The sequence below is a fragment of the Geotrypetes seraphini genome, chromosome 10 (assembly GCF_902459505.1).
Source record: "Geotrypetes seraphini chromosome 10, aGeoSer1.1, whole genome shotgun sequence".
Classification (NCBI taxonomy): Eukaryota; Metazoa; Chordata; class Amphibia; order Gymnophiona; family Dermophiidae; genus Geotrypetes; species Geotrypetes seraphini.
The window spans coordinates 10,477,349-10,490,404 of record NC_047093.1 but is presented as its reverse complement, the minus strand read 5'-3'; the positions used below and the strand labels follow the sequence as shown (position 1 = coordinate 10,490,404).

Here is a 13,056-nt window from a genome sequence, read left to right as displayed (position 1 = left end):
ATAGATTTTAAGTGAAATGGTGTGGTGGTTGTGTTAGTCCACTTTTCAAGGTAATATATAGAATTAAAACAGCAGGAAATACGGTAAAACTTTCTATTGGACTAAATGCATTTTATCATGAGCTTTCAAAAGTTATTTCTATATATTACCTCAAATTAAAAAAAAATATATATTTGATTTACTTGTTCTTGTACTAAACTTTTCAAACCACTCTCGTACATAGAAACATAGCAGATAAAGATCAAATGGCTCATCCATTCTATCCTTCCGCACCATCTCTTCTCCCTAAGAGATCTCTCACATGCCTGTCCCATACTTGGATCTAGTTGTTCCCTGTATTTCCTTCTATATTTATGCTTTAACCAGCTGTTTTTCCTTGTTTTCTGATCTATTTCTTTACAGAGGTTTTGTGCCATTTTCCACATTCTGTTGCTTCTTTCCTCTCTTGTGCTGATGAACTTTCATTTATTCCTTCTGTTGGTTGAAACACTTGCTTTGAGGAGGCTTGAGCAGCAGGAACAGAGGTGACCTGGTAAGGTTAGCGATTCTGAGCTTGGTCCGAGGTGATGGGACATGCCTATTGTGTTTCTAGCCAAATTAGTCTATGATGCCGTTTCTCTGAGGAACTTATTTGGGTTGAAAGTGATTCTTGTTATGGAACTGAAAATGACAACTTGCAAGTGAATTCCTCTTCATACTAGAACTGTTTGCCAGACCTGAACTTTATTATCATTTCATGGTTTCTAATGCAGGGAATTTGCTATTCCAGCAGTTGAGAACAGTTCAGTGCAGGGCTGTGGAGTCGGTAAATAAATACTCCGACTCCTCAGTTTCTGGTACCCACGACTTCAACTCCACGTATTCAAAATTGTCTCCGACTCCTTGACTCCAACTCCATAGTCCTGGTTCAGTGCACACTGACAGAGTATTGATTATATCCAACTTTCATACACAGTAGATGATGGCAGAAGAAGATTAACTGATATCTCCTTCCTGTTATTACTCTCTGACCTAATTCCTCGTGGTAGAAGCTTGCATAGTTAGCAGTCTCAGCATCTTCTAATGATTGAAAATTTGTCCCCTCATGAGGAGTGATACTAAAGGGGAGTATAAAACGGTTGTTTTAAGCTGCTCTGTGTCTGTTTTGCAACATAATTGTAGAGATTGCATCGTTATTTATCACCTTTATCACAAAAATCAAGGCGATTAACAGTAAAAATACTAGCAACATTAACATTCAGTATATCACAAACCAGAAACAAATCCCGTCTCACTTACTAATACAAAAGCATCACCACCTTCTACCCCTTTCTTTAATGCGGTGGTTCGTAAACCTTCTTCTGATGTGATATGCCTGGTAAGCACTGTTCCTGTGCATGACACACTGAGCTGAAGAAGAAAAATCCTAAATATTTCATTGCTGCTAACTGATGCAAGGGAAATACACAATGATGATGACTGCCAGAGTGGAGAAGAAGGTGGGCCAGAGGCCAGCAACATTTCTAGTTGGGGCCTGGTGACAGGGACTAATTGCGGAGATTTCAACTTCCTGGGGCTCAGCCGTCCCTGATCTGCTGCATATATGGTTGTTGAGGAAAGCATAAGCGTGTCGTCTGTTAAATTTTTGGTGAAGCAGCGTGTCCTGACAAACTGGTTTGAGAACCACTGCCTTAAAGCCTGTTTTCACAGCAAAGCCTTTATTGACATACGGTGGTTCAAATAATCCTTTCCCTGTGCAGCTTAAATACCAAGATATATTTAAATATTACAAAGTATTTTGCTTCCATTAATTGAAAAATGCCTTCCATCAATGTGGCTTAACAGCTTCATGGTGTGAAACAGCATGCATAATTTTAGCTGCGTGTTTAGGATGGAAAGGAAATATATATATATGAATACAAAATTTGTATTGCCAAGTGACTACATGTATTTCTGCATGCATATTTTTTGCAAAGAGAAATACGTAATATCAGCGCCATCTGGCCATTTTTATAGTATCAGGAGGGGCATTCCAGAACTGGAGCCAGGAGAAGTTATGTGGGTGCTGGCAAACTTCAATGCTAACGCCCACGTAGCTAACCATGCCTGCAGGACTACTACTACTGCTTCTATTAATTATTTCTATAGCACTACCAGAGGAACACAGCACTGTAGAGATAAAGAAGACAGTCCCTGCTCAAAAAAGCTTACAATCTAAACATAAGACAGACAAACGATGTCATGGATACTATTAAGGGGAACAGTTAATCTGCTCTCTTTTGACTCTTTAATAAACATGATTTACAAAAAAAAAAAAAAAAGAGGGGAGTACAGGTCAATCAAGCCATTGTGACATCACTGATGAGGTTGGCTCTTATTGGTGGAATGAAGCATTATGACATCACAATCTCAGCTCTGAATATAGTTAAGGGGAACGGTTAATCTGCTGGCTGGGTTGGAGGGCAGAGGGGAGAACAGGTCAATCAAGCCATTGTGACATCACTGATGAGGTTGGCTCTTATTGGTGGAAAGAGGCATTATGACATCACAATCTCAGCTCTGCTTCCCAAAGTCTGAAACTCTTCACACTACTATGAATTATTTCTACCAGACGCACGCGGTGCTATATAGAGTCACAAAGAAGAAGACAGTCCCTGCTCAAAAGAGCTTACAGCCTAAACAGCCAAGACCTAACAAAGTCTGACTGCAAGACTACTGCTGAAGTTTGTGGTGGTCATTTTACAGATGGAGCCACTTAACAAGGCGACCAAAACAAATCTGTCTGAAATGCACTGCACAATTTTGGCTGAAACCGAAACCAGTATGACACAACTCCCTTACCCCAACCAAAAGCTTGCACCCTCCTACCCTAAGAGAAAGCAAATCCACTGGCTCCCCTCAACTACAAGTGCTGCCCTCCCCAGGGCAATCTTAGAAGCCCTGGTGGTTTATTGGCCTATTAGGGACAAGAATGATCTCTAGTGGCTCCTGCCCATGCAAGTTCCACATTCTAAATGGCTGATGGGACTACCTACAATAGTTTTGCACGATTGCTGGTGGAGATCATAGTAGCAGAAGAAACTAAAGATTTTTCCTGCCCCGGCTAGGCTTCCAGACGCTAGAACAAGAGCTTTGGTTTTTTTCTATTGGAAACTGCATAGACTTGCCTTGCAAATGAGGTATAGCGAATCTGGATAAACCATAAACAAATCACACTTGTAAAAACAAACAATCTGGGCAGAGTAAATGGGCCTTATGGATCTTTTCCCATGGAGGAGGGGTATTTATTTATTGAAAATGTATAGTCTGCCCTTCTGGATGGATCACCTCCTTGGACAAATAGAAACATGACAGATAACCAGGCTGCCCATCCACAGTAACCATTATCTCTTTCTCTCTCTAAGAGATCCCACATGCCTATCCTACATTTTCTTGAATTCAGAAACAGTCTCCATCTCCACCACCTCTTCCAGGATACTGTTCCATGCATCTACCACCCTTTCCTTAGATTACTCCTGAGCTTATCACCTCTGAACTTCATCCTATGCCCTCTCATTCCAGAGCTTCCTTTCAAATGAAAGAGACTCGACTCGTGCGCATTTATGCCACATAGGTATTTAAATGTCTCTTATCATATGTCCCCTCTCCTGCCTTTCCTCTAAGCTAAAGGCCCCATACGCTTTATGACAAAGATCACGCACCATTTTAATAGCCTTCTCCTGAACTGACTCCATCCTTTTTATATCTTTTTGAAGGTGCAACCAATAGAATTGAACACAATATTCTAAATGAAGTCTCACCAGAGTCTTATACAGGGGCATCAATACCTCCTTTTTCCTACTGGCCATACCTCTTCCTATGCAACCTAGCATCCTTCTAGCTTTCGCCATCATCTTTTCAACCTGTTTGATCACACCCAAGTCCTGTTCTTGTCGTGCACATAAGTTCTTCACCCCCTAAACTACCATTCCTTCAGGTTTTTGTAGCCCAAACGCATGACCTTGCATTTCTTAGCATTAAATTTAGCTGTCAAATTTCAGACCATTCTTCACCAGGTCTTTCTTCATGCTATTCACACCAACATAAACAGCTGAAATCTGGAGACAACTGTATCACCCTATCATAACCATGACTAAGCAGCGCAGTTATATAAAAGTTCTTCCTTTGCATCTTGACTCATCCAGTAATGCTTTGTGCTCAATCTCTATTTATTGGCTTCCTTTGGAGAGGCAAAGCCTATAACCAGATACATTTCTTTGGATTAAAACCCAGAGGCTAATACTGAAAATCATGTATGTAATTTGCAGCAGTGCTGATCTTATAAATACTTAAAGAAAAAAATCAAAGGCAGTTTTATGGAGAGATTTGGCTATCTTGTGTGTAGGATGGCCAGATTTGTTTTGGGGAGGAGCAAGAAGAGGAGAAAAAGTTTAAATTTGGTAGTGAAATTTAAAGCCTCGGGGCTGCTGCTGCTAAATTGATAAATTATACCTCTAAGCATTGACAGGTTAAAACCAGATGTAAAAATTTTAAGTGTTTATTTTCAAAAATAATAGTTCTACATATAACGAAATGGCTCCTTTTACGACGCCGTGCTAACAGTTTTAGCACATGCAGCTTTTTAGCGCGCGTTAATCCCACGCTACGTGGCTAGAACTAACGCCAGCTCAATGCTGGCGTCAGCGTCTAGCGCGGCTGGCAGTTTAGCGTGCATTAAACCGCTAACGTGGCTTCGTGAAAGGAGCCCTTAGTATTTGAATCGCAGCTATGCCACTGCATAGATGTTCCCTGTTTGGTAATTTATATTCATAAAACCAAGCAGGTTAAGTCCTTGGACTCCACTACTTCTTGGTACTTGGGGCTCCTTTTACTAAGGTGCGCTAGTGTTTTTAGCACGCGCTAACCCCCGTGCTACGTGGAAAATACTAACGCCAGCTCTGTGGAGGCGTTAGCGTGAAGCGCGTGCTAAAATCACTAGCGCAGCTTAATAAAAGGAGCCCCTGGCTTCATCACAACATCCCAAAGTCCGTGAGACAGAACCTAATTTACTACTGAGCCATTGAAATGATTTTGCTTGTTTCAGAATAAACAGTTGCCTAGATGGGCTGTCTTGAAGAGCATGCCAACTCAATCCCCCTCACTAATGCAATAGGCACCTTATTTGTGAACTGTAGTAGTCAATCCCTTCCCGCGAGAATTGTGTGGAGAGCCTCATTAGCATTTTCTTCACTCCGCCTCCCATCTCTCTGGGCTGTGCTTTGATCCCTTAGTTTTGTCTCTCTACACGTGAGATAGTAGAAGCCTATCTGTTCTCGATTTTTCATCCAATCGTGAGGCTTTTTTGTTTGTGTTGCAGGAAAGACTAAAGAGGTTAGGGCTTTTCAACTTGCAAAAGAGACAGCTGAGGGGAGATAGGATTGAAGTCTACAAAATCCTGAGTGGAGTAGAACGGCTACAAGTGGATCAATTTTTCACTCCGTCAAAAATTACAAAGACTAGGGGACACTTGATGAAGTTACAGGAAAATACTTTTAAAACCAATAGGAGGAAAAAATTTTTCACTCAGAGAATACTTAAGCTCTAGAATGTGTTGCCAGAGGATGTGGTAAGAGTGGTTAATGTAGCTGGTTTTTTAAAAGGTTTGGACAAGTTCCTGGAGGAAAAGTTCATAAACTACTGTTGAGACAGACATGGGAGAAGCCACTGCTTGCCCTGGATCAGTGGCATGGAATGCTGCTACTATTTGGATTTTTGCCAGGTACTTGTGACTTGGATTGGCCTCCATGAAGATGGGATATGGGGCTAGATGGACCATTTGTCTGACCTAGTAAGGCTAGTCTTTTGTTCTTATGTGAGCTGAGTATAGGACATTCAAGCCATTGTGACATCACTGATGAGACTGACTCGTAGGCATTGGTGGAATGAGGCATTATGACATCACAATCTCAGCTCTAGAATGTTGCTACTATTTGGGATTGAGGCATTATGACATCACAATCTCAGCTCTAGAACGTTGCTACTATTTGGGATTTTACCAGGTACTTGTGACTTGGATTGACCTCTGTGAAGACGGGATACTGGGCTAGATAGACCATTAGTCTGACCTAGTAAGGCTATTCTTATGTTCCTATGAGGCTCCCAGCTTGAAACATCTCTGGCTGCAAGAGAGCTCAAACTTTGAGGTCAGGAGTGTGTGGCGCAGTGGTTGGATCTACAGCCTCAGCACCCTGGGGTTGTGGGTTCAAACCCCACGCTGCTCCTTGTGACCCTGGGCAAGTCACTTAATCCTCTATAGCCCCAGGTACGTTAGATAGATTGTGAGCCCACCGGGACAGATAGGGAAAATGCTTGAGTACCTGATTGTAAAAACCGCTTAGATAACCTTGATAGGCGGTATATAAAATCCTAATAAACTTGAAATAGCCAAGGGGCAGACTGCTGTATTCCTAATCATTTCTGTAGCACTACTAGACATAGTGCTGTACATGAAAACATAGACAGTCCCTGCTCTAAAGAGCTTACAATCTAGTCAAGACAGACAAACTGGACAAGAAGGTGCATCAATACTTCTCAGGTGGGGGAACTACAGAGAGAATGAGAAAACAGATATTGGTGGGTTTGGAATTGAAAACCGTTTCAAAAAAGTGGGCTTTGAGTTTGGATTTGAATACTGCTAGGGACGGAGCCTGACGTACTGTGCCAGGCAGTTTGTTCCAGGCATACGATGCAGCAAAATAGAAGGGACGGAGTCTGGAGTTGGCCGTAGAGGAGAAGGTTACAAATAATGAGCGGTGTGCCCGGGGGGGGGGGGGGGGGAGTATGTGGAGAGAGACTGAGAAGCTGTGGAGCAAATACACTTGTAGGTCAGGAAGAGAAATTTGAACATGGAAACAGATAGGGAGCCAATGAAGTGACTTGAGGAGAGGGGTAGTGTGGGCATAGCCAGTGGCGTAGCACAGAGGAGGGGGGCAGTCTTCCCCAGGCGCCATGTTGGTGGGGGCACTGACACCTCCCCTCCTCTCCCCCCTCCATGCACACCCCCTTCTCTTCCCCCATACCTCTAGTTGAAGAAGTTGTTTGCGGCGGTTAACGGCATACTGTTTGTGACCTGTTGGCTCTCCCACTGACATCATTTCCAAGTTCCACGCATAGGAAGTGGCATCAGAGTTGATGGGATCGCAAGGAGCACATTGTTGACCGCAACAACTTCAACTAGAGGTACAAGGGAACATGGCAGGGGGAGGGGAGAGCGCATGCAGCAGGCAGGATTGGGGAAGGAGCAGGGGGCGGAGATGAGGTCGGGGGAGGGGCACCACCACTCCGGGCGTATCTCACCCTCACAACGCCACTGGGCCTAGCGACTGGCGGAATACAAGGCATGCAGCAGAGTTCTGAACAGATTGAAGGGGAGAGAGCTGGTTTAGCGGAAGGCCAGTGAGTAGCAGGTTGCAGTAGTCTAGGCGAGAGGTGATGAGGGTATGGATGAGGTTCTTGACAGTGCTCGGACAGGAATATCGTAGAGATAGAACAACAGGTCTTGCCAGTCTGTTGAATATGTGAAGAGAAGGAGAGAGAGCCAAAGAATACTCCAAGTTTGCGAGCTGACAAGACAGGGAGGATGAGGGCGAAGAGCGGAGGAAGAGGAGAGACAGGTTTAGGTGGAAAGATAAGGAGCTCAGTCTTGGCCATGTTTAAGTTTAGATGGCAGCGAGACATCCAGGTCTGAAATGTCAATATTTCAGGTGTAGAGAGAGATGATACTGAAAGCCATGGAAAGAAGTGTAGATGGATAAAAGAAGTGGTCCCAGGACAGAGCCCTGAGGTGCACCGACCAAGAGCAGGATGACATTGGAGGACAACCCACCACAGCATACGTGATGGAAAAGATAGGAAGAAAACCATGCAATAGAGCCCTGAAATGTTATGTTAATCAGGTTTTCTATTCCACCTTTACCTCTTTAGTTCAAGGTCAGAATACAGTACAAGAGGTTGGGTCAGTTATCCAGGAAGCTATAATGGACAATTTGACACAGACATTCAATATGGTTGCTAGTATAGGTGGATAATACAATTAGATTGTTCATTAATCTGTTTTCTGCCTCAGATAAGCCGGGAAGTCCGGCGTTTTTTTTGTTTTCTTTCGGGAGGAGAGTGTGGCGTCGTGGTTAAAGCTATAGCCTCAGCACCCTGAGATTGTGGGTTCAAACAATGTATATCAAACCAAAAAATGGTAAAAAACCAAAAATATAAAATGTCAGTTAAGTAGAGCTTTATTTCTTGAAAGTGCATGCCACTATAACACTGCGCACAGATGGTGGTGAAGGAAAAAGGATCTCAGAAATCCAAACCATGGGCAAGATTAGCGTCCGTTGGTTATTATTGGATTGAATTTTCTTTCATTGATCTAAAAAACTTTCATTAAATCCTTTTTTTAGATCTATTATTACAAAAAGCTTTTCATTAAGCTTTATTTGTTTTTAATTTTCTTTCTTTTTGTTATCTTTATTTTATTTTTGCTTTTCTTATCTTTATGTTGCTTTTGATTATAAATATGACAACAGAAAAAACTTTTAAACAGTTTTTAAACGTCACTTGTAAAGCAGTGCTTGGCAAAAAGCTAGATTGGCGCTTGCCCTGAAGAAGCCTATTTAGGTGAAACGGGACCCATTGGCACCTTAGTTGGTTAACTGCCTAGTTTGTCTGTGATCCACAACGAAGAGTGCATTTGTTTAAATGGCACATGATAAGTGGTTTTGGTGCAAATTTAGATGTTGCATATTTAATGCAACTACTGTGAAATTTTTGTTAGTCATTCTCATTTCCATAAAGACTAACCCCCTCTTTTACTAAGAATGCGCTAATCAAATTAGCGCACACTAATCCGTCCATAGACTAACATGCATGCGTTAGCGTTTAACGTGCGCTAAATCGATTAGCGCACCTTAGTAAAAGAGGGCCTAAGTTGCACCTTTAAATCAATGTCAGAGAACATCCTAAGGGACCCTATCAGATTATTCCATAGTAGCACCCCTGCCACTGAGATTACTGAAGCCCTCATTTTTGTATAATATATGCTTGTCAGCTCTTCACTAACTACCCGTAGTGTCCCCTCTGACCTCAGGGCTTGATCTATTCGCTGGTTCATGTTTTCAATTTTATATTATATGTGTTATGAGCAGAACAGACTTGTTCCTTGGGGAAGGTCCCCATACCTCTCCCTTTTATGTCTCCTCTCTAGGGCTGACCATCTGCTTTGATATGAACTGAGGGGATCACAGGGTAGCCCAGAGAGATGAGAGGCGGAGCGAAGAAAATGCTAATGAGGCTCTCAACACAATTCTCACGGGAAGGGATTGACTCCCCAAGAGTTCTGGAATGAGGTACCTATTTTCTAGGAAGAAGACTACCGAGGTAAGTACCTGATCTTCCCATTCAATTAAGTAATTAATTCCTGATTTACTGTTCTTGTTTCAGACCGCAAGATGGCAGGCATCTCAACAGGAATGGAAAGTTGTCCATATTGTGGAAGGCCATTTAAGAGGCTGAAGTCCCATCTGCCCCACTGTAAAATGGCTGGCGATGAGAAAACTCAAACGCCAGCATTAACAGCTAAGTCTAGGGCAGCAACGGTGCACTCCACTGAACAATGTAAGAAGCAAACTAAAGCCTTAAAACTAATAACAAAGAATACTTCAAAAGGAGAAAAAAATCAATTCAAATCGGAAAGCCTGAGAGCTGGGCCAGAAAGAAGGTCACATACAGCTGGATCTGAAACAGAGGAAGGCAAGGGGAAACCTATGCAGGTAGAATATAAAAAGAGACAGACTGATGAAATAATGCAGCTGATGACACAAAAAGAGACCAACTCACTCACAGAAACCACAAAGGGAATATTGCCAGAGATGAAACTTGTGAAGGATACAGCCAAATTATGTAAGAAGAGTAAGGCTCAAGTCCTTTCCAGCCAAACAAATGTTTTGCCTAAAAGCACTTTAACGTTCAATAAAGGAAAATCCCCTATGAAAGATTTGTTGGACCGGAATCCAACCCAATATGCAGTAAAATCTCCAAATCAACAAAAAAGGGCAGAAGCATTGGATGTGTCCATTAGTGTTTTACAGAATCTCCCCTGGAACCAGAATGATAAAGACAAAATGACTGATGCGCAAGAAAGACAAACAGCACCAATCAGTGTGGATGAATGCGCAGAACTAGAGTATGGAAGAGAGCCCAGTGTCAGTGCAAGTCATCACGAAATGAAGGGATCAAACCTGGAACTGGAACTGCAGGAAGACAACCCAGCAGAAAGTAGCTGCAGGACGGAAGGAGAAGCAGAAAGCTTGAGGGAAGCAGTGTGTAAAAATAACAGCAGGGAGAAAAAGCAGGAGGATAAGTTGATGGTTGCCTTGGAAGAACAGAAGCACCTACCCTCCTCCCCAAACTTCACTGCACTCCCTGACTTCAGGACCACCCAGCCTTCACTAAGGACTAGTGATAAAGAAGAGGGAGAAGGCATTGATGCAACGCGAGCAAAGGTGATGCAGACTTCGAGCAACAAACTGGATTCTTCATGGTCCGTTCTAAAGAATTTAGAACTCAAAGTGTCCGAGGAGCATCTTGTGAAACAGAGTTCAAGTCTCGCTTTGAATGATAAACATTCTTGTGCATCACTGCCCTCGGGCAGTAACACAATCCACTGTGAGTCTCTGGGGCTCCAGTACTTTCCGGAATTCTACGACAGTTACCTTAGGCTGAATATCGGCACTGAAAGACCTTTGTGTCGGAACAACATCATCAGTGGGAGATGGAAAGGTACGAGTATAAGGGAGTTGCTGTTTCTGAGGACAGCTGTGGCTAGATTACTTCACTGAAAATAGCAACCCCACACGAATCCTAAATCACGTTTGTTTAAATGGCATAGATCTTATATCGGGTAATAAATACTTCATGTGCTCTGAGAATGCTAGTTCACAAGGCGCCAAGCGGTAAAAAGAAAAAAACCTCCCAGAGGAGATATAATAGAGACTTATAAGATCATGAAGGGCATAGAGAGAGTTGAGAGGGACAGATTCTTCAAACTTTCTAATAATAAAAGAACAAGAGGGCATTCGGAAAAGCTGATAGGAGACAGATTCAAAACGAATGCTAGGAAGTTCTTCTTTACCCAACGTGTGGTGGACACCTGGAATGCGCTTCCAGAGGACGTAATAGGGCAGAGTACGGTACTGGGGTTCAAGAAAGGATTGGACAATTTCCTACTGGAAATGGGGATAGAGGGGTATAGATAGAAGATTACTACACAGGTCCTGGACCTGTTGGGCCACCGCGTGAGCGGACTGCTGGGCATGATGGACCTCGGGTCTGACCCAGCAGAGGCATTTCTTATGTTCTTATGTTATGGTGCAAAATAGTCGTCTAATCATAGCACATACTATTGCCAAAAGGTAACCATTAGCAAAAGGCACTTGGCTTGGTAAAGTAGCGATCACCTTATCCGGAATAGCTCAGCCAGGCCAAGGAGAACACAGACTCCATTTATTCACCCCCCAATCAAAGGCACGCATCGCAAGAGGTTGTACAACGGATTACTAGCGACTCAGCAAAACTAGACCACCATCGCACCCATACACTGTTAACATCGCCCGACTACAAAACCCTCTGAAGGGAAATAAAGAACCTGCTTTTCAAGAACTTTGTAAAAACAAGTTAATGCCGTGCCAAGTATCTCATATCTCGGACAAAGTCATAGTCATGTAACAAGTACCTGAACCTGTAACTCTCCTGGAAATGTCCAGCACACCTCTTTTGTAATCTGCCTAGAACTTCAAGGCTAAGGCGGAATAAAAAGTCACTAATGTAATGTAAGTAACCCCAGCTTTGACATGAGCCGCGTTTTGCTGACACTACCGATGACGCCAAGCTAAGCAATGTAGTGGGCAAAAGCACAACGGACAAAAACTCAATGCCCGACAACATGATGCACGATCTACTCCTACTGGAGCGCTGGTCTAGGACCTGGCAACTCAGTTTCAATGCCAAAAAATGCAAAGTTATGCACTTGGGTAGCCAAAATCCATGCAGGACTTATACCCTTAATGGTGAGATCCTAACAAGAACAGTAGCAGAGCGAGACTTAGGGGTGATCGTCAGTGAGGACATGAAGGCTGCCAATCAAGTGGAGAAAGCTTCATCCAAGGCAAGACAAATCATGGGTTGCATACGCAGGGGTTTTTTCAGCCGTAAGCCGGAGGTCATTATGCCATTGTATAGATCCATGGTGAGGCCCCACCTGGAGTACTGTGTGCAATTTTGGAGGCCGCATTATCGCAAGGACGTGCTGAGGATGGAGTCGGTCCAGAGAATGGCCACTCGGATGGTCTCGGGACTCAAGGATCTCCCGTACGAGGAACGACTGGAAAAATTGCAGCTATACTCACTCGAGGAGCGCAGAGAGAGGGGAGACATGATCGAGACGTTCAAATATCTCACGGGCCGAGTCAAGACAGAGGAAGATATCTTCTTTTTCAGGGGTCCCACGGCAACAAGAGGTCATCCGTGGAAAATCAGAGGCGGGAAACTGCAAGGTGACACCAGGAAGTTCTTTTTTACTGAAAGGGTAGTTGATCGCTGGAATAGTCTTCCACTTCAGGTGATTGAGGCCAGCTGCGTGCCTGATTTTAAGGCCAAATGGGATCGACACGTGGGATCTATTCACAAGGTAAAGGTATGGGAGGGTCATTAGGGTGGGCAGACTGGATGGGCCGTGGCCCTTATCTGCCGTCTATTTCTATGTTTCTATGTTACCTCAGAAAGCCAAGAAGCAGCTCAATTTCATGGGAACCTTGAATACTCTTTAACTTCCATCAGGTCCTGGCGTCTGAGCAAATTCATTAATGCTGGAAGTTGGAAGTTCCCATGAAATTAAGCTGCTTCTTGGCTTTCTGAGGTAGCGTCAGCAAAACACAGCTCGTGTTAAAGCCGGGGTTACTTCACTAAGCCAACGGTTACCTTTTGGCAATAGTATGTGCTATGATTAGACACTGGGAGAAGGTTTTTCTTTTTAATCGCTTGGCACCT

At 43.4% G+C, this 13,056-nt stretch overlaps 1 protein-coding gene across 4 annotated transcripts in view; it reads left to right on the top strand.

Moving 5' to 3' along the window:
- C10H17orf80 (chromosome 10 C17orf80 homolog) overlaps positions 1 to 13,056 on the top strand; it is a 39,668-nt gene that overhangs the window by 1,773 nt on the left and 24,839 nt on the right. For 3 of the 4 annotated variants that reach the window (XM_033961463.1, XM_033961465.1, XM_033961466.1), the window contains exon 2: positions 9,454 to 10,791. In XM_033961463.1, coding sequence (XP_033817354.1) covers positions 9,462 to 10,791 — 1,330 coding nt within the window. In that variant the 5' untranslated portion in view covers positions 9,454 to 9,461. Of the gene's footprint in view, positions 1 to 402; positions 533 to 9,453; positions 10,792 to 13,056 lie in introns of all 4 variants that reach the window. The other variant, XM_033961464.1, reaches the window with a different exon arrangement.